Source organism: Phaethon aethereus, assembly GCF_964289735.1.
Source record: "Phaethon aethereus genome assembly, chromosome: 4".
Taxonomy (NCBI): domain Eukaryota; kingdom Metazoa; phylum Chordata; class Aves; order Phaethontiformes; family Phaethontidae; genus Phaethon; species Phaethon aethereus.
In genome coordinates, this window is record NC_138578.1 from 81930737 (window position 1) to 81958435 (window position 27699).

The 27699-nt window shown below is 44.2% G+C and overlaps 1 protein-coding gene across 3 annotated transcripts; it reads right to left on the minus strand.

Annotated features, from left to right (window-relative positions):
• Positions 1-1332: 1332 nt before the first annotated feature.
• SMOX (spermine oxidase) lies at positions 1333-27561 on the minus strand. 3 transcript variants are annotated; one of them, XM_081998986.1, is made up of 6 exons: positions 26816-27561; positions 22112-22338; positions 12509-12682; positions 9225-9924; positions 3317-3477; positions 1333-1988 (listed from the first exon to the last, which is right to left on the minus strand). In XM_081998986.1, the coding sequence occupies exons 1-6, from the start codon at positions 27021-27023 to the stop codon at positions 1851-1853; spliced, it is 1608 nt and encodes a 535-aa protein (XP_081855112.1). In that variant the 5' UTR covers positions 27024-27561; the 3' UTR covers positions 1333-1850. The 3 variants fall into 3 exon arrangements, with proteins under 3 accessions (XP_081855112.1, XP_081855111.1, XP_081855113.1); XM_081998985.1 differs by having other exon boundaries at positions 1333-2029; positions 3313-3477; XM_081998987.1 differs by lacking the exons at positions 3317-3477; positions 9225-9924; positions 12509-12682.
• Positions 27562-27699: the final 138 nt, after the last annotated feature.

Below are 27699 nucleotides of genomic sequence, written 5' to 3' on the forward strand. Positions count from 1 at the left end.
AAACGTGGAGGAAAAACTGCTTCCACTCGAGCAAAGGAGGGAAGGACATCTATTCAATCAGTCTTCAAATGCTGGCTGGTCTGGCAGTCCACTATAACAGTGTCCCCCAGCCTTTTGCTTTATTTGCAGAAATAGTTTAACATAAGAATGAATCTTGTTGATAAACCAAGCACATTTAGGCACAACTGGGCCCAATTTGAACATAAAGGAAAAGACGTGGGGATACTCACTGCATACCAGAGGTTCTGGGGTGCCACCACCTCTCAGATAAAGTGAAATTCATTTTAGTGTGAGATGCAGCATTCCCACAGGAAGAATTAGGATACAGTTAGATTATAACACAGGGCTGCCCAGCTTGTATTTGGACTAAGCATAAATCTGGGATAATTGCACTTAAGAAGTTTTAATTGAAGTCCATGTCAGGTACTACGTGTAGGCTCCACGGAAAATATATTATTAATCCAGATGTAATATGACTGAGCCAAGCTTTCATGTCCCTTCAAAATTCCTTACTAGTGGGAATGGCCTTGACCTCCCTGAGAAAACTCTTCAACATCAGTGATGTCATTCAGACTTTTGGACCTTCTTTTCTCGGGGTAGAGAGTGACAACCTCACCTATTTTGGGTATTGCTGTCCAACAAAAGATGGAGTTTCATCACAGAGGTAGTTCAAGAATGCTGCTTCTCATCATTCTCCTTCTTGCCCACACTCCCACATAAGTCTGCATGTTTCTTCCACTTGGACTAGTGGACCCAACTACAGCTCTAAAGCACACTCCAGCTCTATCTGCATTACCAAGGTAGTTTGGGGGTCTTTACATTGCACTTTAGTCTGCTGCACAGGCATGAATGCTCTTTCCACAATGTGGTTCAAGAATTTCTGAAGGACAAGTGATAAGTTAGACTCTGATGTTCCCTTTACAGGCTGCACCATACCTGGGCAGTTCCCAGAGAAGTGCTCCTAGTTTAGTTTCCTTAGAGAGAAGCCTAATTTGCACTCATCAAAACCATTTTGTGAACCAAAGCAATTTTTGAAAAGTGGGAATGACTGGGGCACTCCCTTCAAAACCAAGATACTATTCCAGACCAAATGTGGACACAGTCTCCAACGCTGCTTTCATCAAGGCTGTTTGTGTCTCTGCTTTGCAGTGCTGCGATTCCTTTGGTAACTTCCTACAGACTGGCTGAGTGAACCCAGAGGGAAGACAGAGTCCCCCACAAAATTACAGGCAGATTTCCTGAAGCACAAAGGCCCGCACAAACTGACAGACGGGTGACACACAGAGTTAAATATGCAGTGATACAGTGTGATTTATGTGCTAATTTGGACAAGGCAAATGACTGTGCCTCTGAGGTGCAATTCTTCGAACAAACAGCTAAGATCAACTGGTACATTGAGTATCCAGATCTATCTCAAGATCCTGCTACTCCAAATTTTGTAGGAAGGGAGAAAAACCCTATTTTTTGAACGTTGAATAAAAGAGTTGCAAGTTACTGAGTGAAGTGTCCAGGAAGTACCAATGCACCCAGTCTTTTTATTACAACATTTATTTTAGTATAGAAGGCACTTACAATACAGAAAGAAAAAAAAAAAAATGATAGGCACCAAAAGTGAAGTTAGAGTTAAAATGACAAAGAAACAGTTTACCAGACAAAAAGAGCACCCTTCCCTGTTAACAATACACATGGAAATGAAGCTATTGATGACTAACATTTCAAACAGTTAGGGCTTTTTTTTTAATAGAAAAAGATAAAGGCTGTTCTGCTGTGAACTGAAATTAAAAAACAACCCCTCCACACACCTGCAAAAGGATTTGGGAGTTGGGTGGTGTTTGCAAACACGGGGCCCTTCAGCTCCGGCACTGCAGGAGGTCCTGGTACATCTCAATGAGGTGAGCAGCCTCTCTCTGCCCAGAAAGCACAGCACCGTGGGTAGTGGAATAGTATTTCCTGTGAGTGGCCTCCCCTGAAAACATCACCTGCATCGGCTGGAGAGGGTAAGAAAAGCAGAAAAGCTCAGCAGTGCTTACTGGAAAGCAGACACGAAGCTAAAAGGAGACAAAACTTTCTGTGCCCTCCCACATCCCCATGAGCTGACACCAGTATTTTTAGAGTGCTGCTTCTCAAAATCCCAATGTGGTGGACCACGGGGACAGGCGCAGCACATGTCTGCCAAGGTCAAGCTCGTCCTCGTTGCTGCGCCTGCACAAAGCTGTTTATAGGGCTGAGGCACCATCATAGAACCAGATACTAGCTCCAATAACCTCAAGCAAATCTGCACGACTCACTGACCACCTTACTTCTTTGTCGACTTTTTTCTCCTCCAAATTATACTTTAGTCTTTTAGGCATTAAGGATTTATTTTTCTGGATTCCAATTTCAGAAGGAAAAAGAGTCATGTCTCAAAACCCACAGGGTGAGACACAGTGTCTTATTTCTTACATCAATACTTAGCTGCTTGCTAAAATTGCTACCAACTCCATTCTGAGGCAGGAATTTCAGGTACCTCTCTTCCCCAGGAACTACAGAGAAAGGTTCCTACAGCTCCTGCTATCTTTTTTAATAGATTTCTGTGCTGAATAAAATTACATGGTGGGGTCAGGCTCTGGGTGGATGAAATGGACTGGGCAGCTGCTTGGAGGTGGCATATTCATCTGCCATTGTCTTTGGATTTGGACACATAACCCTGAACGATGGCATGAGTTTGGCTTAATATGTTATTGCTCACAAGCTGAGCTGTGGTAACTATCTCCATGTGTGCTCCTGCTCTCCTTGCTATATTCAGAAAGCAAAAGCAGTGTCTGAGGAGAAAATTTATTGTCCCTTGCCAATGCGTGAGTCCCCCAGCCAAGGACTGGGCCTCCCTCACCCTCTACTGCCAACACTGAAAGATTTCCTAACATGCACCTCTGACACATTCAGACCTAGACATAGCAGGGTCACGTATTTAATGCTACATATTCAGACAGTGCTTTAAAACAGACTAACATGTGCTTTCCTAAGGAAATTTGAACTGGCCAATAAGGCTAATGGTCATTAAATGCAGAGATCACAATTCCAAAAGCCACATAGATGAGCAGCTCTTGATAATTTCAGAGAGAGATGTGGGAATCCCCGAGATGTTGGCATTCCAAACATTAAAGAGATAAAATCCTACATACATCATTTGTCCAGAAGGGGTATGTATAAAAAAACTGAAAAACACACTACTGGAGGCCCAGCCAGAGATTGTCTCTTTCAACCTCCCTCCCAGAAAATCCACTACCCAGTGTCTTGTTAGTGTTATTGCCACAGAACCGATTTGGGCTGTACTTACAGTAGTTTTGGAGCTTTCAGCATAAGGCAGTGGTTTAGCAAGTTTCTCTACATCAGCCCCACTAGACCCAACTTGGGTGTAAGAGTAGGATCCACGGAAGTTGGGATTGCTGCCCCAGGAGGACCGCAGGATCCGGCGAGGTTTCGGAATGTTTGGATTCCCTGGACAGAAAGCAGGAGAAGACAAAAAATAAGATAGTGTCTGACAGAAAACATGGCAATGCCTGTGCAAGGTGTGGGGTGGCATGTATTCAGTCTGATTTATTGAAAATAATCCTAGCAGAGCCTGCAGGCTGCAGGGAAGAGGCCCTAAACCAGATCTCTTTTCTGTTACTGGGTTCTAAGTATCTATATAACAGAAATAGCATCCCTTTTAATCTCATCTGCAGTCTTCCATTTTGGTAAAGATCATTAAAATGTTTATGTTCCTGAAAGACTGGGGAGCTTCAGGGCACTCTGGACACAGTCTGGTTGAAAATAGAGCATCTCCTGGTCTCATTTGCCATGGGGAGCCTGGCTGGTGATCAATCAAGATCTTAAAGGTCTTTTCCAACCCATAGATTCTATGATTCTATGAGACTGTCAGCACAAAGAAGTAAGAGTGTTAAGACATGTTTGCATCTTGCACAGTTCCTGTGCCCGCTTCAGATGCTGACTCTGTAACACTTCATCATGCTTAGCCTGCCACGAAGACGATCCAAATTCCCCCACTTTCTTCACCACGGCTTAGAGAGGGAGACATCCAATTGTAAAGACTAGTTAGGCACTACATTATATAGTTCTACTAAACAATTATTTAGTCATTTCTTCAATTCCTTAAAATCAGGAGCAGGTTACTTCTCTGGTTCAGCTACCGCTTTTAGGAGTATCGTGTGTCAACCAGAACTATGAAATACAAGGCTGAAACAGAGCAAAGGCACCTGGATGGCTTGCCAGAGTACACTGTGAACGCTTTCTAACCACTAACCCCCAGATCAAAATAGGGCATAGACTAGCAAATAAATATACCTTACAAACAAAATACATCCTACAACTGAATGTTGTTTCAGGAGTAACAACTTAGCATAACAAAGCCTCTACAATATGCTCCTTCAAGAATCTTCAAAGCAGGAATGCCTGGGATGGAAGTGAAAAGCCCAAGGGAGTCCGAGAACAGGGAGCTCTCAGATGTGTCAAGGAAATAAGTTATCACGTTTTATTTTTAAGGGCTGTGGGAAAGCCCAGGAGAACACACCATGGAAGCTGTTAAGACAACACAACACCAAACAGGGCCAAAGCAGTCATCCACCACATTGCACTACACAAAAACAATCACACAATGTATTTTCAAATAAAAGAGTCTCTGCAGTGGCCTGGTGGTGCCTCTGCTGTAGCTGGTGCACGTTCCCATGTTCCACTGTCAAGGTACCCAGAAGATTTTCAATACAGGAGTCAACAAGTAAGATGTTGATAAAAAGATGATTAACATGAAGAACATACAGTGTTAAAACAATGAGATGAAGGCTTGTCAGCCAGTAGATAAGGCCACGGATCTGCTAAAAGACTGAAATTTGTTAGCAAAAAGGTTTGTGGAGTCATAAGCCCAATCAACAATTGTGTAAATCCGGCAATATTTAATAAAGCAATCATTCAGATTTTTAAAAGCAACAGCTTTGTCCCTCTCTAGTGTTTCCCAGGATGACTTTGTACTGTGTATACAAGCAGGTAAACAGCAGCCTTCCCACCAGGGAATTGCTCTTCACGGAGCAACTTCATCACAAGGGAAACTGCAGCACAGCAACATGAAGCATGTGGCCTTGGGCAGAGCTTCATGGCAGAGCTTCATGCAGAGATGCCTGAGCCAGCTGCCAGCGTGCAGCAGGGCTGAGGAGCCTGGCTACATTAGAACGCTGCTGTACAGCACCCAGAACCAAAGCCAGTCTCCTTCCCCAGCACCATGCTGTGTGGTGCAGGTGTACCAGCTCTCATGAACTCCTTTAAGGTTCTCCAGCACAACAGACCACGTGAGCATCATCCAAGTGTCCATTGTGCAACTACTGTGCCCCGGCGCTTCTGTATTTATGCACCGTTTAATGTGAGGAGCTGTTTCTAAGAGAAAAATCAGGAGACCTTCATGTCTGCTGTACACCGAGAGGAGGAACTTGGGTGAAGGTCAGATGGAACACAACACAAGCTCTGATCCTGAACTGTTGTCTGCAAGACAGAAACTACAGAGACTGGGAAGGCCACACTCATTCAAGGAACATATTTAATTGGACTTTCTCATTCTACTCTTAAATAGATGGGCAAACATGTGCCTTTGCCTGCAGATAAAAGTTACAATACAGATGTGGAAACTTAGAAGTTTCCAGGGTCCAAAGAGAGACAAAATGGCTAAAAAAGGATCTTAGCCTTCACTAAAATAGGAAGTGCACACATCTTTGTGCCACAGATTTCCATTTGTGAAGCTATGGAAGATAACTCCATGTGCCTCAAACAATACTGTCTTTATTCAGCTACTGGGAGTTGTGGCTACATAGATTTATTGGTTATGGGGCTGATTATGAGACACAGGATTATCATAAAATCAACTCTCAGATCTAAATTAAGACACTCAAATTTAGTTGCCTACCTGACAGCAGGGTATCTAAGATCCCATCAAGGCCAACAGAGATCTGTGGTACTACCCACACATTAGTGTCTACAGCCACCAGAGAGACGTTAGGGCATCCAAAGCATTCACATGGGGTTGGCAGATATGACAGAGAACCTAAAAGACATCTGTTCCCATCTAGAGAAATAGCTGGAGGACAGGGATGACAACTTGGGGCATCTCTAGGTGCAGCTTGCAGTCCTTCAGAAGGGAGCAGGCCTGTTATAACTGCCTTCTGGCTTCTAACGCTCAGAGCTTAGCCAACAAAGAAAGAGCAAGACTTCTAATTGTTCAATGGCATCCCATTTAATCAGATTTAGAGGACACTGCTTTTCAGTCATCCAGTTGTGAAAAGCAGTAATTGTCAGTGGTTCTTAGGTTAGAACAATCCTCAGAGCTTTTCACAGCAAAGCCAGATAATCTGCAACACTAACCTATGTGTGAATTTAAGGTCACTTCTCAGAGAGAAAGTCTCAGTGTGAGTCTAAAAGAATGAATTTAACACAGGACTGGTCTAACACCCTCTGAAGCCAAAGCAAAGGCCTCCATGAGCAACCGAGGACTGGGAAAACACAGCTGAGGATGGGAACACACCTGGTAATGCATTAATTTTTTAATAGAAGAATAACAAATAAAAATGTGGGGGATTTTATACCCAGAACATGAAAGCTACAAAAGGCAAAGTGAACATTAAAAGGCTCATACTACCTACATTCATTACTGAACATAACGCTCTCTCTATACTCAGTAGAGAAAAGCTTCTTCAGAAGATGTCACAGAGCACCAAGTGAGGTGTGGAAGATCTGAACTGCCTTATCAAAGAGTTTTTCTTTCCACTGAGCTTAGGATCCTAGGATGACTAGTTTCCCAACTCAACTAGCTGATTTACATGAAGTTGGGTGGTGGAAAATGCTTTAAAAGCCGGGTTTGGTGGTGTTAATTGGACCAGAGGAGTCCAATCATTTACAGAAATGACTACAGTTAGATCACAGACAGAAGACTGCTTTGTCCCGCCTCAACCACTCCCTAGCCTGTCTAACCCACTCTCACACTCCCAATGAAACACGTTTGTGGAGAAGACGATAGGTGCCCGGAGAACTGAGCACGCTTCTGTTATTTCAGCCTGCCTGGCACCTGGCCCAGATTAGCCTTAAAGTATTGCCTCTTCTGTGAACCTGCTAGGGAAAATGGGACCAGCTACCTTAGCAAGGCCATCCTGGAAGATCTGTGAAAAGGTTTTCTGCAAACTAACAATTTTTTGGGGCAGAAAGTGGAACAGGTCATGCTGTATAATAGGTACTCCAAGAACAGATTTTCTTCCTACAGTTTCAAGCAGCTGAGAGGCCACCTCTCAGCTTATGCACAAAATGTTCACTGCAGGGCAAGGCCCTAGTAAATTCAGTCTGAAATTCTCCAGGGTTAGATAACCCAGCATTAGCACAAGGCTGAGCTAGAGCTCACCCTGCTGAAGAGTCTGATGGACAGGGACCAGCTGCAGTATCAGCTGGAACAGCAACTGCAGCACATACCGACGACCCAGTGCCAACATATTTCCATCCTGGAGGAACATCCAACACATGCAAACGATAACAACAGCAAAGGAGCCCAAGAAGGAAGAGGGAGAGTGTACTCCCATCTGCCAAACTAAGAAAGACCCGAAGAGCCAAATTCCCACTGATGAATCGAGGTGTTTTAGAAAAAAGAGGTCTTAAGCAAAAAGAGCTGCAACAAACAAGGTTGTTTATAACCTCTGGGAGACATTAGCACTGGAACAACTTGGTGTTAAAGAGAAGAACAGCCTCCTTCTATGCCTGCATTGGGCAGCAGTTGGCCTGCTGAGGTCAGGAGGAAAGGAGGCGTGCATGTACTGACACTGCAACATAACATCGGGATACCCAACACCACCCAAAACAAACAGCTCAGGAGGCAGAAGCTGCCCAGAGCCCAGCATTCACCGATTCATCTTACTTCTCTGCAGGCTGCCAGGGGAGCCACAGGTTCATCATCCAACATAAATGCAACACCGAACGAGCTGAAACAAGGATTCAGCTTCTGTCTCTGAATTAGGGTTTCTGAATCCAAAGTCTACCCTGATTTCTGAAGAGAGTAGTAAAACAAAAAACCTCTTTTGGCAGTAGCCAGTTATGCAGGTAATCCTCAGCTTTCAGGACCCTTTCTCTAAATCTCTGTGTTGTCGGTAGCAAATGGTCTGTAAGCACAGAGGAAAGCTACACTTGTGAAAGCAAATTTCTCCAGTTAATTGGAGGTCCATGGACAAGAGCTAAGACTGGAAACCCACTAGGTGTTGAGATTTGGCTAACATGAGCTAGCAGGCAGATATAAATAGCTTAATCACAGGACCCATCTCTAGAATAGCATAAAATACATTTAATCTTGGAGGACGCTGCTCTTATAATTGCTTATAATTATGTATAAATTCAAAATCCATGTTTCAAGACTGCCAATAAGTCAATCACTATTTCTTTCAGTGCTTCTACCTTACAATTGAACTTATACAGCATCTCCTGTCAGAGGATCTCAAATAACTCCACAGACACAAAAAGCTCTTTCCTTGGGAAGGCGTGCAAGCTCTAGAGAAGTGACTGAAGACAAACTAAAGCCCGGTTGTTCAAATATTACTACATTTACTGATTTAATCTTGGATTTTCTCAGCATAATACATATAAGATCTGTCTCGCTCCAACCGCTGCCTTTAATGTGATGTGTGCTTAGTACATGTGAAACCTGTGAAGTCCAGGAAAGTTTAGGTGAAACACCCAGAAATGGAAACTCTCAAGATCAATGGATACTTGGAAGTTTAGGCCAATGAGATTTCCACATAGACTTATGCTGAATGGAAGTCAGGGATGTGATTCAACCACCACGTCTCAGCAGATCTAAACAGGTCCAGCTCCACTGGCTCTAAAAGAGCTGTGCTGCTTTCCACAGCTGAGATCACTCCTCAGGAGTACTGGGTCCGACAGTTCCAGCTGCTGAAGAGTTATTTGTGATTAAATAAAGCAGAGGATGTGGAATCCTCAAGTACTTCTGCCCACCACTTCCTGAGCTGGTTATCAGCCCCTCTGTATAAATAGTTTTCAGGCACACCCAAGCAGGAGGTATGCTGGAAGCACACGCACAGCCCATTCAAAGGGACACAAAATGCCAAAGAACTAAAAATTACTTTAGTGTATTTCCTTCCTAGCGGTTATTCAACACCCCAGCCCCACTCTCCCTCTCTTCGCTCAACAAAGGAACCAGACAGAGCATGGCTGACCTGTAAATTTACGTAGCATTTCGGTGCAAGTTTCTGCCACAGTTTCATCATCGCACTTCTCCATAATCAAAGCCTCTTCTCCACAGATCCAGCCACTCAGGACATGGCCATACCTCTCTGGTGGGTAGAGCACATCAAAGCTGCAGATCTTCTTGTACCACAGCTCCTCGGGATAAGTCAAGCTCTCACTCTCCGCCTCATCTTCCCAGACAAACTGGATGCTGTTGCATTCAGAGCTCCAGAAAGGCTCTTCAAACTCCAGGAAAATCTTGTCAGTCGTATTGATTCCTAGTTTCTCAATGGCCATCACCTTCTCCTCGGGCAAGCGGGGATGAAACAGGGTCTCGTGGCGTTTCTTCAAGACTCCCAGGGACACAGTCACAATGACATGGTCAGCTGGGATGAATTCACAGTCCTCGCACTCTATGAAGACATCAGAGCCCTTGCCTTCCTCGGGGAGGTCACTGTTGTGGTCAGCCACCCTCTCAATCTCCTTGCTGACCGACTGGTTCCAGTGGATGCACTTGACCGGCTTGCGGAGCTGAATGACAGACTCTGGAATGGAGCGGGCCAAAATCTCCACAATTTTAATGAAACCACAAGGAATGATGTGATGAGCCCCGGGGATTTCGGTCCATTCCCCAAATTCACTGAGCGAGACTTCATCCATGCTGTGGGAGCTGCTCTCACAACTCTCTACCTAAGGAAAAGCAACACAAAAGCAACATTGCCACAGAGCAACTCATTTTGCCACAGCACAACATTGCAAGGGCACAGAGGAGCTGCACAAACCGAGAGTCCCGAATCCCACTCTTAAACCACCTTATTTTGCTAGCAAAGAAGTGTTTGGCCATAGGATCTGACAAAATCAGTCCTTAGCCTTCCTTCCAACCAGAGAAACCATTTTGTCATGGTAACAAGCTGCATCAGCTTTGGTTGCATCATCCAGAGTTGCATCATCCAGAGTTCAAGAGATGATGTCTTTGCTTCTGCATGATTCTGGATTACAGTTCTGACTCTCTTATATCATTTAAAACCCAATTCACTGGCCAGGGACTGACTGCTCAGTGCTCCTACAACAGAAGCTGGAGCTATGTTAATCATGTGCTCTTTCCAACGTTAATAAATGTTCCCATGAGGAGCCATGAAAAACTTTTGGCAGCTATTTCTGCTGTCTGCAGCTTTCAACATGCTGTCAAACAGTCAGCAATCAGCAAGCTAACAATCTGCTGGAGCTGAGAGGACCCAACACAGAAGGAACTGAAGGAGACAGAAAAGGGAAATGCCAAGACGTGAGACACTTGCGTTTGATTCACTTGATGTGATCATCAAAGCTTTAGATTCAGGACCTGTTGGTTAATGTTTGCAAGGAGTACTAGGCATAGCCGTAGCTTCCAACAATCCCTGGAGCAAAGGCAGGATGTTTGGCCTATCTTGTGATAAGTTTCTAATGATAATACTGATGCATGGGACACAGTGATCTTAAAATCTTCAGATCACCGGAGTGACAATGATTTGCACACTGTAATTCTTCAAGCATTTTAGGCAAAAGGAACATTACAATTCCTTGCCTCACCCTTTGGCCAATTTTCCAGGCCTTTCTACACTGTAATGACCATGTTTGGAAGCCTGGCAAACCTAGACCCTCTCCCTGTGGAGCACCCTGGTGCAGGGCAGGAATCTGGTGCTGGGCTAAGATGTCAAGCAAACAAGTCAAAGTTGTACTAAGTAGTTCACAGGCTGCTCCTGTAACTGTACTGACAAACGGGTGGTTGCCCCTTCCTGGTCATTGCCCAATGACTCCGGTGAAGACCAAGCAGGCACAACTGCTGGGCCAGGTCACCAGCAGCTACGTCTTGAAGACCTGTCCTCTGAGTCTGCTGTGGTTCCACCTTAACTGATGGTTGAGCAAGCACTCTCCAACAGTCACCCTGGGTCAGTTCTGCTGGCCCACCATGCAAACCCTGCACCCTGGGTCATCATGCTCATCCTGCCTGGATGCTCCAACAGGACACTCCACGTTATGGACATAATAATCAGTGATGATTATTTGATTCTTTCAACCATGAAGGAAAAATACCAGGGTGAAAAAACAGGCAACTACTAGGACTATACTTTGCCTGAGACACCAGCTAATCCCCACTCTCTCAGCAACCACTCTGATCTGATAGTCTTAAGTATCAGAAGCTTTGTTTTTCTCAGGTATTTACACATGAGAAGGGATTTGCAAGACTTGCAGAAAAGTCTCTAGCTGTAGCAACCACAGAAGTAACCAGCAGGAAAACTAGAGCTATATCAAATGACTAATATTGTCTGCATGGGTGATGTTACATGGATAACACAATAAATAACATCTTTGCATGGCAGCTGTGGAGATGCCCTGTGATACAAGCTGTTGGGTTAGGACCCTGAGATATGAGAACAGCGTTCAGGACACCTGGGTTCAAATCTCAGCTATATCACAGAACTCCTGTGAGACTCTTTAGGTCTTTATTTCTCTTTGTTTCAGCTTCCCACCTGTAAATAGTGAATACCATACACTTACACAAATCACAGAGCGCTGCTTGCCTCCCCTGCCTCATTTCATAAACCTTTAAGTCATTATAATTGAAAATGGAATTACTGTTACACTTTACTTGTGGAATGCCTGATGCAGCATTAAGTCTCCATCCCACAGAGATCTCATTTAGGCCAAGGCATCAAGGAGATAAAAAGAACTAGAGAAGCCGTGAGGAAAGATGATTAGGACATGGGTTTATACAATCTACCTTTGATTTTGCTGCTTTACCTTCAAAATGTTTTCTAGGGATTTCTTTAGCAAATTACTAGTATCAAAGTTACATTTCTTCTGGTCTCTGAGATATGGACAGAGGAAGAAGGGGGTAAAAGACACTCAGGCAGGATCATGGGGTCTCAGGTCCAAGGCACAAGACAAAACATTATGAGAAGAACCTGACAATAGAGTAGCTTCAGGAGGTAATAAAACATTAAATCACACCACAAAATTTAATAGGGCCTAGGAAAGCCCCTTCTAATTAGAAACCGGGAAGTTTAAGGTAAGAAGAAAAAAAAACAGTAAAGGCATTATTTCTTGCAGCCCACTGTCTCTGCATATGCCTCAAAAGGAAAAGTTGTCAATATAAACACAAACAGCCCCAGGTGCAAGAGACCACAGAAAGCAATTCCCCAGGGATGGGCAAGGCTTAGTCCTGTGTCTGAGGTTCAAGATTTGTCTCATCTTAGTAAAAAGAAAAAAAAAAAAAAACAATGATGTCCACACACACCTTAAGGTACTGCTGGATCATGGCTAGTTTCAGCCTCTTGACGGCCTCTGTGTCATCCGGATCAGCCTTGACACGTTTGCGCACTACGTCCCGTGTAAAGACGCCCACACTATTCTGGCTCTCAGCATTGACTGGTTTACCTCGTTGGAAGAACTCCTGAGTCAGGTTATAGACCTGCCAGAGATGGGACAGAAAGATGAACAGTGTGATTCACAGCAGAATCAAAGCCCCAAGCAGGATGCTCTTCCCTCCAACCAAACCCAGCACATTCAGATCACCTTCTCTCACCAACTTTAGAGATCGGCTTTGGCAGTTGCACTCTGCTCCAGTGCCATGTCAAGTTGCACCCACAGCTATGCTGGTTAGAAGGCAGGAAGCAACACTTCCCTCCAGGCAAAGATAACCACCCTTACTCACCTGCAACAGTCCAGTTACTATTAAGTCATTAAGTTACTACTGACTTGCTATTAAGTTATTTTTTAATTTGAGCACGTCCATTCTATCATTTGCAGAAGACCAAGTGAGGCAGTCCTGCCATTTTCGGTAGCTAAAGTCTGTTGTTCAACCAGCTGTGTAGATACTGCAGCTGGATCAGTAAGCCAGGCAAGCACACACTGCAGAGCACCTCTACAGAGCAGGCTTGGGTCTGCTATCTGTAATTTCTTCGTTCTGCTGAGCAGCATCGCAGCCTAACTTGGCCCCAGTCCCCATCCAAAATCTACAGGGAGTGAACTCAAGCAGCAGGACCCATGCACATCCTCGCATCTGACACTAAGGCACCAGCTCTTCTCCCACGGTGATGTCTCAGGTGCAATCCCAGGTGCAGACTCTGCATCTAAAACCTTTCTCAGGTTGCAGGGCTCAGATCTTTGACTGCTCTAACCTGGAACCAGCCCTCCCACGCTGTCCATTATTGTACTTATTTATCAATAAGGCCCAAGAATGCAACGGGGGTGGATTCAGTTTCATATCTAGTTTTCTGTTGTCCCCTGAAAAACAGGAAGCAACCAACACAGGCTTAGCAAAGAAATTTTGTATGCACACACATTTTACTTGTTGAGCACAAGACAGGTACAGACACATGGAAAACAAAGACATCCTCAGTAGCCCTGCACCAGGAGCCAGTCTGAGAAGGACACACAAGAAAAATGCCCTTCTAACAAATCATTCTTTGAAGGACACCTTCCTGATGTTTCTCTTAACCCCAGTTTTCCACCATACAAGCTCCTTAAAAGCAAGAAAACAACCATCCACCTTGGCCATCTGCTTGTGGCTGTCTGTAGTAATCAGTACTTCTGTCTGCAGGATTGCCAGAAGAGCCCACAGCTGAATCCATGGAAAACCTCCAAGGAATCTTTTAACACAGGAAAGTTTTTAAAGATGCCTCCCAGAAGTGCAACTCATCCCATTAATGACTTGTTTGTCTGGAGTGAGTCCCCTTCTCATTTATATCATGCCACATGGGTGCACAGTACCCTTACATGTAAAGAGGCAAGATCGCTGCTTGGTGAGTTTTTCCTGTCAAAGATGGCTTGATTACAACTTATGATTCTTCTTTGGAGGCAGATTATTCAGACATACTGAGGAGTTTAACTCAAAAGTAAATGACTGGTAGGAAGCTGGCAGAACTGTGGCAGCCAGCCACAGGCTCCGACAGCTTCTCATTCTCTGCTGATATGGCTAATTCACCATGTTTTAGTTTCTGCGCATCCTGACACTCCCCAAAAGCTTAATTTTCTCTTGGGTTTTAGGAATAAAGTGAGTTTGAGGAGGCAAAACAGAAGGATGACGAGGAAAGGGAGATAGTGATGGAAAATACATGGCAATGGTAGGAGCAGGAGAAAGCAGGTCTGTCAGTAAATGGACAAAAGCAAGTAGATAAAGACAAGTAAGGGATAAGAAAGAAACTGAAGACAAAAAATAAGTGAAAGAGTGAAAAAAGGGGAAAATAAACTACAAAAACAGAAAAATTCACAAGAAAAATGAGTGGAACTGCTGAACACAGAAAACAACTCTAGACACTGACTGTGTGACAGTCTTTCCAAGACTTCCAGACAAGAGAGGTGGAGACCAATGCCCTGTATGAAACAAAGGAAAGTGGTCAATAACTCAATGTCCAGATGGAGATATGTGATATGTGATAAGTGTGTCCCTCAGGGGTCCGTATTGGGATCAGTAGTCTTTAATAATTTCATCAATGACACAGACAGTGGGATTGAGTGCACCCTCAGCAAGTTTGCAGACACCAAGCTGAGTGGGGGGGTTGACATGCCTGAGGGACAGGATGCCATCCAGAGGGACCTGGACAAGCTTGAGAAGTGGGCCCATGTGAATCTCATGAGGTTCAACAAGGCCAAGTGCAGGGTCCTGCACCTGGGTCAGGGCAATCCCCAGTATCAGCACAGGCTGGGGGATGAAGGGATGCAGAACAGCCCTGCTGAGAAGGACTTGGGGGTACTGGTGGATGAAAAGCTTGACATGAGGCAGCAAGGTGCACTCGCAGCCCCGAAGGCCAACCGTGTCCTGGGCTGCATCCAAAGCCGCGTGGCCAGCAGGGCAAGGGAGGGGACTCTGCCCCTCTGCTCCGCTCTGGGGAGACCCCCCTGCAGTGCTGCGTCCAGCTCTGGAGCCCTCGGCCCAGGAGAGACATGGACCTGCTGGAGCGGGGCCAGAGGAGGCCACAAAAATGCTCAGAGGGCTGGAACAGCTCTGCTGGGAGGACGAGCTGAGAGGTTGTTCAGCCTGGAGAAGAGAAGGCTCCGGGGAGACTTTACTGTTAAAGGGGGCTTAGAAGAAGATGGGGACAGACTTTTTAGCAGGATGTGTTGCAATAGGACAAAGGGTGATGGTTTTAAACTAAAAGAGGGCAGATTTAGGCTAGGTATGAGGAAGAAATGTTTCCCAATGAGGGTGGTGAAACCCTGGCACAGGTTGCCCAGAGACGTGGTAGATGCCCCATCCCTGGAAACATTCCAGGTCAGGTTGGACAGGGCTCTGAGCAACCTGATCTAGTTGAAGATGTTCCTGCTCACTGCAGGGGGGTTGGACTAGATGGCCTTTGAAGGTCCCTTCCAAACAAAACCTGATTTTATGATTAGATGATTTTGATCTTACTCTATGAAAGTAAATGGTGTCTTCTCTGGCCCCCAGTGCGAAAAGCTCTTTGGCAATGTCAACATCCCACAGTTCTTGGGTCCACCGATTTCTGAGGCCCAAAGCACTTCAGCAAGTACAAGCTGCATAGACCTTGCATCAGCATAATTCATCTCGGCTTTCATAAGCGGATTGCACACTATAAGCAGATAATGCATTCACAAGACAAGCAAAGCTGTGTTAAAATCCAGCTACCATTTGGCCAAAAGGATAAGTGAGCCATGGGTATGTTTTTATTAACCATTGTATTCTTCATTGCCCAACAGAGAAAAAGAGCAGAAATGCAGATGCTGTAAACATCAAGTGGTCTTTCCTATATATGTCATCCCATCAATCAGACAGCAGGTAAGTATAACCACCACCATGTTTTATTATTTTTTCTCAGAATCTCTGTTATTTCCTTGCTTTTCTCTTCTTGGGGGTGCTGAACCATTTGATGAAGAACAGAAGGCAGAGCTGTTGTAGGCAAGAAGCAAGAGGAGAAACAACAGCAAGCCCTACATTAAGAGATACATTGTCATAATACAAGAATCAAGAAGTCACTCCAAATGTATTTTTTAATGTATACACGCAGCGAACAAATTCTGTAAAAGAAACTATGGAAAAGGTTCACTAGAAGTCCCATTTAAGGTACGCTTCTAATGAAGTAGGAGCAGAATTGTACTTTCGGGAGTTGGAGTTACTTTGGCCTCACTTCCTCAGGTGGGAAACCGCTTATAAGAACAGAAAGCATCATCATGCCTATGGGACCACCTCTAAAGTCACTGGGAATAGGAATTTGTGAGATTTAAAAACACATTGTCCTTCAATCATTTCATCACGATGTGATGACTGAAGGGTTCCTGACAGAGTTCAAATGGGCTTTATTTCAAAGTGCCTGGTGAAAGGTAGCATCAAGAACCACCTGAAAGGTTCTGCTGATTTTCTAGTTAACCCTACAAAATATCCATGCACCCAAACTGAGAGCACTGTGCCCATCAGCAAGGCAACTACACCACATACAGTCCCTTTATATATATAAATACATATATATATACACGCACACATATACTGATCTCCCTTTTCTATTATCACAGACCTGATAAAAGCAGGAAGGGACAAAAGAAAAAAAAAAAAGACAAGAACAGGCAGCATCAACTCCCAGGTCCTACAGCTGGCAAAGTGACAACCCAGCACAATGACCTAATCATTTCTCATTCTAAAGCTTCTCTGGGTTTGGGCAGAACAACTGGCCCTAGAAGCACGTCTGCAAGAACCATCAGCAGAAGCAAAAGACACAGAACATCTCAAGTGACTGTTCTAAGCAGATTTCCATCCCTTATTCTGAGGGTTTACATGCAATCCTGCAGGGAAATGGGTCTGAAGGTCAGAAAAATTAAAAGGAGTTAATTTAATGGCCACAATCCTAAAATGGCTTCACTTTGGCTTACATCTTCTGTCTTCTTTCTGACCAGCTTAGGGGCATCCCACAACCAGAGTCTCTGCAGGGAACGTGGGTTCTACCAAGGCTGTCCCCTCTGTTACCTACAAGCTTCCACCTACACGTGTTTACTACGTATGTGCTCCTCCAGCACAGGAAGAGGCAGTCTCTTAAGAAGAACAAATCTAAATAAAGAAGCTTCTCAGCACTGAAGGAGGTCAGGAAAGCACATCCCAATCCACGCTCCTTCCTGTCGGCACCGGTGACAATCCGTAGCATTGTCTTTTTCTTACTTGGCTTAAAAACTGCAGTGACTTAATCCCCGGTCAGTAAAAAAACCCCGATGGAGATATGTCCATGCTGTTACCAGGCCAGACATCTGTCAGTGCAATAGAGGGGCAGGGAGGGAACGGTGACTCTCGGTGGCCCTTTGGTCCTGCTCTCTAAGATAACGCAAGGCAAGGCACTGGAGCGTAATTGCGGATGGCACAAAGCCCAGCACAGTGTGGGGGTGAGAAGGGTGGAAAAATTTGTCATTCTTTGGCTGCATCCCTCCCCCAGCAGCTGTGCAGCGCACAGGAGAAAGCTGACAGATAACAAGGCCATTAATTAGCTGATTGTTAAAGGGAGGGTTCCTGTGAAGCAGGTCTTTAGGGACCACATCCTTAGTGAAACACCTAAGTAAAAATAGGCACTTTTTCTAAATCAGGCTGGCCAGAGGACTGTGAAATCCTTGGGCAGGCAAAGTACCGTGATTTTTCACCTGCATTTAACTTGTCAAGCTCACCACCTCCCTCCCACCCTTCACTACTACCTGGGAGTTGGCCCTAAATACCTCTTTGGAGAGGGAAATGAGGACTTAGCAGGGACAGAAGAGCAACCCTGAGATGGGTTGTCCCTATTCACATTTTCCCAGCAGTTATATGCACACACAGACACTGAAGCTGCAGACATTACCCTCAAAGGTCACACTCCTGTTGCTTTTCCTTGAGGGTTGTGCAGATGTGGTATAGGCAGGCAGAAGCCAAAATCCTCCCCCAGCCCCAGGATTCCCCCAATTATCCTAGCTGGAGTAGAGAGGAGGGTGGTAGGATTATGAATACGTGGCACAGACATCACACCGTGGGGAACCTTCCAATGCTGGTGCCTCCTCCCTTTGAGAGGCTGACCAAACTGACTGACGATGATGCTGAGCAGTGCCAGCCCCGCACAGTACATGGTCTAAGAAGGATAATCTTAGAACAACAGTAGCCCGAGAGCTGTTCTGCCAACAGCAGGCTCGATCTCCTTTCTCATGGTGCATCGCTTGGCAACACGTGGTTGGAAACCCAGGTAGCTGCTCTGCAGGACTGGAGACCTTCCTTGCAAGTACTGCTCAGTTTTCTAGTGCTCTCCACGAGGATGATACAGGTCACCTCGGTCACAGGCTTGTGATAGATCTTGACTGACTTAACTGAGAGGCTCTTGCACTGCATTGAAGACAGCCTGTCGTAGGGACCTTTCTGCTACAGAAATGAAGAGCTGGGCAGTCTTACTGCTGGCTTTCTCGTAACCAAATAAAGGCTTCTGTGAGGCATCCCTACAGCTATTAAAAATTCAGGCTACTGCAAACAAAAAGAAGCAAAACTTGTATTGAAGTAGAAGCAGCCAGCCAAAAAAAGATTGGCTAAGTGCCCGGAAAAAGCGTAAGGGCTTTCCAAATGAACAAGCGAAGCAAAGCTCTGGAGGTACTTGAGGTACTGAGGTGCCTTGCCTTTCACACCAGGAAAATTCAGCACGCAGAGGAGAGACTTCGCCTTGCTGGCTCCAGCTTCAGTGACTCCATATACCCAAATGAAACACTCAAGGGAGACCCTCTGCACTTTGCATTCACTAGAATTTGGTGCCCAGATGACAAGATAACGGGGCCTAGAGGGATACAGATGGAGAAGCAGAGCTGAAGGCATATGCTCAAGCCCAAGCACATGGCAGCTCCTGCAGTGAAAGAAGGGCTCTGTGCGAGTGCATGGGAAGTGAGCCGGCTGTGCAGGGGAGGGCAGGCGTTTGAAACTGTGACAAATTTAGCCCCGTTCATTCAGGACTATATTTTCCACTGTTAATGCCAGTGCTCCGTCCCTGATTAGGCTTTGCATCCATCATGTGGTTGCTGGTTGTTTTGGGTTTTTTCTGTTCAAGTCAGGACAGCGTGTGTCACACTTTGCTATCTCAGCCTCTTCTACAGGGGGGAGATGCAGCCTGATAGATGACATGATGGTGGGACTGCTAACAGCAGGCTGCCCCAAGGCTCTGAGAAGGATCTTGGATCTCCTAAAAGGCAGAGGAGGAGCCTGACCTCAGGATTTGGTGATCTGTAAGATGGCTTTTTATCCTGAACAACTTTAAGACATTACAACAAAACCTCTCAAGAAACCTGCCTCCTCAGAAAAACACAGACGCAGAACGGAAGACCAAATTCCTACTGCTCCTCTCCAGCACCCATTTCATCACCAGTTAAAGCAAGAGAGTATTGGTCAGCCAGGACAAAAAAAAACAAGTGATGGAGTGGACTCTAGTGAAAAATGCAACAAAAATGCTGGTGAGGGAGGAATTAAAAAAAAAACCAAAAAAACCCAGAAATGCATCAGGCTGACTCAGCACACACAAAGAGAAACATTCTCTGCACCTTATGCCAGAGGAAAAGGTCGCCAAATCCACACGCCTGCTGCACGTGCTCCTAACTGCCCACCCACTGGGACGCTAGTATTTCATACAGTCTTTTTTCACTGGAGATTTTGAGATCACGTAGCTTACCTTAATTCCCACTTTTCCTAAGCAGCACAGAGAAGATCTCATAGTCTTAAATCACTAAAGATTGTCCAGTCTGACACCCCAAAGAGGCTGGGACAAGAAGCTCAACAAAACTGTGAGCCGTCCCTGCAAGAAATTCCAGCACACTTTGAAGGAAAACAGAGAAAGCACGTCCCCAGCAACAGCAATTAGAGGTTGGCTGATGTCCTCTTCTTGGCTAAAGCTGTCCCTTACATATTTTTTATCACAGAGAGTAGCTGTAGACATTTTTACAATCCATAAATGTGAAAGCCTTTTCTGTCGCCTAGTGATAAAGATATCCTGTGGCAACGATAAGCTAATTACATGTTGCATAAAGAAGATTAACTTTTAATGTGTTGTTCTCTCATGTCACTGGCTGCCCCCTTTCTCATGCTTTAAAAAGAAGGGTAAATTTACCAAATTAATCATTCCTAAAACACAGGCACCTTGTTACAGCCTTTATGTTATCGGCTGTATCTCAAAGCTAAGTAGCTCTCATCTTCTCAGAGTCTGCCTGCCTCTGACACTCTCCCTTCGCCGGAGATTTTCCTATCATTTTTGAGACAGGGTGATCACCAAGCACTGCATGCAGTTTGGCCGTGTTCCATTTACACAAATAATGCTGCTCACTGCAGTATTTTCATTTACTCCCTCGCTCTTTTCTAGTCTTAGCTGCTGATAATCTTGCTCCACACATGTCTCACCTGTCTTTTTTCCTGGCTGGCTCTGGTTCTGTTTTCAATCCCAGTAAAATGAAAAAGTTGTTCAGATGAATTATCTCCACTTGCATTTGTCCAGAAATTCCCTCCCTGCCATGGATTGGTAAATTCCTTCCATAACGAGGTTTCTTTGAAAATCCTACTACCCCTCTCTAAAACTGAAATTATTTTGTGCCATCTCATTACAGATTAGAGTTCAAAGCCCCAGGACAATGTTAACAGTCCAAGCAAAAAAATTCACATTCCTGCTCCACATTCAATTCCTGGTAATTCTTTACAGGCTACAGTGATTTTTCTCCTGCTGGCTTTCTAAATGATCATGGACATATTTTTAAACATAAAGTATGCAAGCATAACCTGAACCTAGTGTGTGTTTAGCCAAGCGTCAAATACTGAAGTTCACTGTCAGATGAAAATCCGAAGGTTTTAGGCATGGCTAAAGCCCAATGAAAATAATGTTTGGCGCTGTTTTATACAACCACTGAGAGGTCACATTACCTGGAATACTAGTCATTCTGCCTTGACCCTCATAAATGTACTTCATAAGTGGCATTCAAAAAATATGGGGAATAATTATAATTACCTTTGGCAAGCATTCTTCTTTGACTTCACTCTACCTAAGGCCAAATCTTCCCACTGAAAGCAGACAGAACTAATACCAATCTTTCATACACGTTCAACACACAAATCAGTAAGAAACACCATTTTCCCTCTGGAAGAAACAGCAGTAGTGCCAAGTTTCATGAAAGTAAATTTGGCCCTTTTTGTCTAAGAGTCTAAAATTGGCTTATTGTTTCTTTAGCAGAGGTTAACCTTTCCACTAAACATGCATTTTCATTTCCATCTTCCAGGCTTCTGTTTAGTACTTTTAGGTTCTGATTCTGTAGTTGTTTGGGTTTTTTTCTGTTTGGCTCTTCTGTCACATATTGAGGCGCTCATCTACACTAACTGAAGAGGATGTCACTGAACATTGTAAAATAATCTTAAACTGAAGTCTATGCTGGTCTGAATCTACCAGAAAAGATGTTCCTTTCCTTCTGATGCAAGAAAACTTGCAATTCCTACAATACAGCACCAACTTTGGCATACTACACAGCACACTATGGTATTTATAACATCAATAAAATGTCACAGAGCTACAATATTTAGCTGGTTGTTGCTAAGGTTTTGCGTTCTACTTTGTTTAGTAATTTGATCCCTCCCTCACTATTTTAATTAAGAGCAAATGACTGGATCTCCCCAGCAATAGATGCTGGAAGTGATTAAATTGATGACAAATGTGGAAAAACTTTCTTCTTAACAACAGTGAGTTAATCTCACATCAGGGACAAATGGGGTATAGTTAAGCAGACTATAAGAGCAAACTAAGTGTTGATTTTTTGCAAAGAAATCAAAGACATTACTGGTTTTCTACCTTTGTCCACTACCTGACACGTTGTAACTGTCAAGGGGTCCCAGTGTTTCAGGCAAATGGACAACTTGACAAAGCAGCTGAATACCAACCTCGTTGTATAAATCACTGAATTCTTCAACCACATCTTTCGGGATCCTTTGCCCATTGTTGGTAAGGTGATAAGCCACTCCATTCTTGGAGTAAAGACTGATCCGTCCAACACTTCTCTCACCATCAGTAGTCTCTTCAAGTAAACCATTGTCTTCTGCTAGATGATAGACCGGGTTTCCATGTGAACCATGAATCCACGTAGCTCCCAGTTCAAAAGTGGCGTGCCCTGCAAACCAAGCAAACTAGTTATTGAAGCCCATTTTCCTGAAAGCTTGTCACACCCAGCCCTAAATAAAATGTACATGTGCAAAAGCAGAACAACTGCCAAAGGACAACACATGTTTGAACATCTCTTCTCTGTTACACAAGGGCAGTGCCAGTTTTCTTCAAACCAGTCCTTCGGGATACAAGTTTAGATACTGCTACAAGGATGGGATGTTTCCAGTAAAGATACATCACAGTGACACACCTCTGATACTTAATCTTCTAGATTCCCAATTCTTATCATGGTTGTTGCCAGCTGCTCTATCCTTGCTACTTAGCCTTTCTAAATCATCTTCTCTAAACCTGCACTTAAGAACATGACCAGACAGCAGAGGATGTACTGCTCGTGCTGCAGCACAAGCCGTGTACTAGTGAAGGTGGTGTGGGAAAGAAAAGAGCTGTAAGAAGCCACGCTGCACTATTGCAAAAAGGACATATAAGGATACTTACATAAATGTTGTAGTTGTAGGGAAAGAATAGAGTACCTAAATGTCCACTGTATTCAAGAGGAGGGGATGGATACCCAGACGCAGGAAGAAAAGCATCTACAGCAGGGAGATATAGGGAAATTTAGATTGCCCTGGGAGAGCAACATTGTCCTGCAGACTGTACCTTGTGTCCTGTGATTAAAAATGCATGTTATTTACAAATACACCTCAGACTAACTGCCATACAAAAACGCATTTCCATTCCCCAAATGAGTAAATAGGTTGTATTTTATTATTTATGCCTTTGAAAATCAGGTTCTTTAAAAAGATGCACCATCAGGTTAAACACCAAACACTTTTAGTCTTCATCACCTGCACTCTCTGCCTGCAAAACACAAAGTGCTTGGTCAGCCTCACTCTGTCCCTTATAACTAACAGGGTTTGCAGCAGGACTCTGACTCCCCCTAAGCCAGGACTGGGCTGATAGCAGAGGGAGATGTACAGCAGCTGAACAGAGGTGCTAAAAATAGGCTTGGGTCATGTCCTCCACCCACATTTTTACAGATTCTCAGAAGTCCAAAGCTAGCTGTTTTCAAGTCTGACAAAGCTGTGTTCTCCCAGCATCCCAGCCAACACCACGCTGTGCGGCTCGCTCTGCAGAGGTGTGTGAATGCCTGATTAAGTGGGTTAGTTAATAGGATCCTGCTTAATGAAGAAAGAATCATGCAGTTGCCAGTCACCGTACACTGTTTAACATGTAAATATATGCTCAGACAGAAAGACACTGCAGCACTATGCCATAACGCAGTCAAGTTTAACAGGTGAAAACTCCAAGAAATGCTGCTCTCCAGCTGAGACACTGCCTCCAAGGGAAGGTCCATCTTCCTTTTCAAGCAGACAACCACCTCGTCATTAAGGTACGTGCTGATTGCCCTTCAAAATATGCATTACAGGGCTCGAGCAAGATTTCTACGTGTACCTAAAACAAAGCACGTGCTTCAAAACGTGCAGCACCAAGTCACAAACGTGTGAATATTTAAGGCGCCACAAACTCCAACACGCTCCCTGAGCACCCATCCTCGCGGAAATGACTGCTGTACGTTGGCAGCCGAAGGTACAAAGCTCATACATATTGCATGTGGCAGTCACCTTGTTAATGCAATCCTCCTGCGAGTCATCACATGCCAGGTCAGCAGCAGGAATACTGCCTGCTGCTTTATGTCAGGAGCTTGCTCTCTGCTACGCTAACAATCTTCCTGTACTTATTTTATATGCCCTTTTATTTATGGAGCACCTGATCTTTTGAAAGAAAAAAATATGCCAGCAGATCCCGCTGTATTGGTGCTCAGTAACAATTATGATGTGTTCCAAGCTCTCCTGTTTTCAGTAGCTGTGTGGAATATAATCAAATACCAACTAATTAAAAATAGTTATTCTTGCCTGTAATACGTAGCAACTCGCTATCATCACTACCAAGTAGATAAGTCAGTTGTTACCAAGCATAAGTTACATGATAAATTATTTAAAAATGTAAAATTAAATGACATTTTTAAACAGAGATAGCTAATTTACTTTCAGGGCCTTAAAAGATTTTAGTTTCAATATTAATCTACTTCAAATGAATCATCCAACACAAAAACAAAAAATAGGAAAAAATCTGCTTCCTAGTCTGTGAATATAATTACTGAGACACAGGCAGCAGTCAAAACAGGCCTATACACAATAATATACCATACCAGCAACTTTCCAAAGGAACGCACAGATTGCGTATCGAGCCTTTTGAATACGCATGGGAACTTCCATGTTTCCCTTTGCAGCCCTGGCTATTTCTTGGGCATCCTGTCATTAAATATCTGCAGTAGATACAGATGTTATAGATCATGTAAAGAAACACATTTATGGTCCACAAACACACAAGCCCTCTGCCTCACCTGTGCTAGAAATGATGAACCAAACCTCTGAAAATCCAAATTATTCCCCTGTGCTGAGTAGCAACATGCTCTATGCCACTGAGGGAAAATACTGACCCCTGCAAGACACAGCGTGCCTCAGTGAGAGTGGAAGTATTAGGATGTAACCCTGAGAAGGTGCCACCATAGCTCTGTTGAAGATGTAAATCAGATATTTAGTCAAGTGAGCAGACATGGGAGTGGCCAGAGAAGCTGAACATTTAAATGCCATTTAGACAAGCCGATCAAAGCAGTTGTATGTTGAAGACCTGGAAGAACCACTTCTGTAACAGTTTTTTGTAAGCTTTAGCCAGTTCTGAGAAATGAGCAGGTCTTGCATGCCCCAGGTGCAATCTTGCTGCTCCAGGCAGTACACAAGAAGAAAACAGAGCCCAGGACCATGCTGCCCTTTTGCCCTCGTACCAGGGAATGGGGAGGTTCTGAGTACATGCCTCTTCTGAAGATTTCACCACCCAACAGAGCTCCAGAATTGTTTGGGTAAAGGGCATGTGAATCTGCAAAGCAAACAAGGGGCCAGAACGTGGACCTGCCTTGGGAGAGAACCACAGTCCATATCCACACAGCGTAACTTTGATAGTTTGCAGAAGATAAGACAAGACTGACAGTTTGTAGTATTAAGAAAGGTATTAAAAGATCAAGACTTTAGATTCCAGTCCTCTGCTCTGCAAACAGTTACATCTACAAACAGTTACATCTACAAACTGCAAGATCTCCACCAGACTGAAAAGCCAGCTCTTGTCTCATGTTAGTTAAGAAGCATTAAGGAACAGGAGGTAGATTCCCAGCAAAGGCAAAGATATGAGTAACCAGTGAAGGTGTCCAAAGGTGAGGGAATTGGTCTCAATACTAGTACAGCAAAACTATTTCACAGGTGCACTGACAAAATGATATATCGTTCCCTGAGGATTTCGAGTTGTTAACACTTCCCTCCTCTCATAGACATGATCCAGGATATTTTTAATACAGTGTACTGTGAGTAAAGGACACACTTCCCATTCTAACTTGTATGCCAAGTCTCAGCAGAATGTAAAGTGTCCTATTCAAATCCTGGAGATGAGATTTGTCCAACTGACTTTTCATTCATTTCCCTTCTAAAAGTTCATAGGACACTGCTGTTTATTTACTGCGGTGAGTTTATCAAGTAAAACATAGTAAGTGATGTAAGCACCTGACAAATATAAAGAAAGGAGGGCAGCAAGAGGCCAAAGGTAATAAACAGAGTGGGATCAAAAACAGAACTAGTTAATTGAAATCAGCAAGGCAATTCAGTAAAAGTGAAGAGCTTTTTGCCTCCTGTGGAGAAGAGACAGACTGTGCCGCAAAGGGTAAAACTTCTTCCAGTAATTTTGCATTTAGAGAATTTACAAGCCCTTCCAACTGACACGGGATTAAAATATCCAGTGTCTGCACCTCCATTACACACTGAGAAAGGAAGCCACAGAGGTAGGAAAGCTGCAAATCAGGATGAAAGGATACATTGAAGAGGTTTTTCCAGCAGCCTGATTCACAGTGGGTAGTGCCCTACACAGTAAATTAGTTCTAGGGAAATGAATGTGACTATTTGTGAAACAGAGTAGCTTGGAGCTTGCCCCTTTGCAAGTGATGTAAGCCACTGAGAAACGGCCGATCACTAGCCAGGAGATTTACTGACTGCTCCTAGTCAAGAGGCAAGCTTGAAAACATTGGTGGAAACTGTCTCAATACAGTTATTTAATCACAGAACGTTTCTCACAGACCTGTTACACAGAGCTCTTCCTGTTCGAGTGAAAACAATCACTGAGATCTTTATTTTCTAGAAACATGGTTTTGCAGCAGCCCTCCCTCAGAAGAGATGCACAAGATAGCTCAGATTCATCCACCCACCCTGAAAGGAGCCCAAGGATTTATGTTCCTGACGCCACCACACCTCAAATAAACTTTTGCATGTGCGTGTTGACTGAAAAAGCGCATTTCCAAAGTCAAATTAACCTAATGACGGCACAAAGCCTTGCTAGCCGAACAAAGAAAGCCCAACACATTAGCCCCAAAACGCTGCTCTTACCAAGTTTCACACTTTGCACACGGCCTCCAATTCGGTCAGTCGCCTCAAGGATAGTTACATCCGTGAAACCGCTTTCCAAGAGCGCTTTCGCTGCTGACAGGCCTGCAAGCCCAGCACCGATAATTACTATTCGAGGCTGTCGTTTTCTCCGTAGGCCACTACTAAGAGGATCATCCGTGCTGTCTGCAGATATTTCACAACTTTGCATGCCGTCCAAGCTCTCTTTCTAAGGAACCTATGGAAAAAGCAAACAAGCGTGTTCAGGGAACTCGGCTCAAACTTATCCTCTGCAGTTAAATATCCAAAGGAAGTCTATAAAAAAAAAAAAAAAAAAAAAGAGTCCAGCACAAAAGAAAAAAAACTTGTGAAGTAGACCCAGCCTTCAAAATGGGATGCATAGTAAGGATAACTGAGGTCAAATTGGGATACAACAACTTTTTGGCCTGAAGCACCGGTGCTGGAAACTCCAGAAATCTCCACCCTCTTGTACCATGTAGACTATTCCCAGAGAAGTCAAAGGATTTTCAAACTCCTATCTCTTTATATAACCTCCAAAAGTCGCAATTTTGTGGTAAAGACTTTAAAAAAAAATGAAAAAGAATACCACATGCCCAGTGCTGACAAGCTCCACAACACAGCGATGAAGCTCCACTTTGCCTCTGTGGCAACCACAAAGCATAAGCTTCAGATCATATAACTACGGGACTAGGTAGAGAGGATTTAGCTCAAAGCATGGAGATGAGATATCAGACCAATCATTACAGAAATGGTAGAGACAGAAAAATAGTTCAACTGATGAAAGCCAACAAGGGCCAGTTCAAAAATTGACAGCCACATGGTGCAGCCCCTGGAGCCACATCAGGATTAGCCTCAGTCTTTGATGA

Coding starts and splice junctions, on each gene's coding strand:
- SMOX (XM_081998985.1), bottom strand. CDS start 27,023: ATGCAAAGTTGTGAAATATCTGCAGACAGCACGGATGATCCTCTTAGT. Junction 12,683..22,111: donor TCAGTGATTTATACAACGAG/GTTGGTATTCAG, acceptor CATCTCTGGCAG/GTCTATAACCTGACTCAGGA. Junction 9,925..12,508: donor TGATCCAGCAGTACCTTAAG/GTGTGTGTGGAC, acceptor GCTTTTCCTTAG/GTAGAGAGTTGTGAGAGCAG.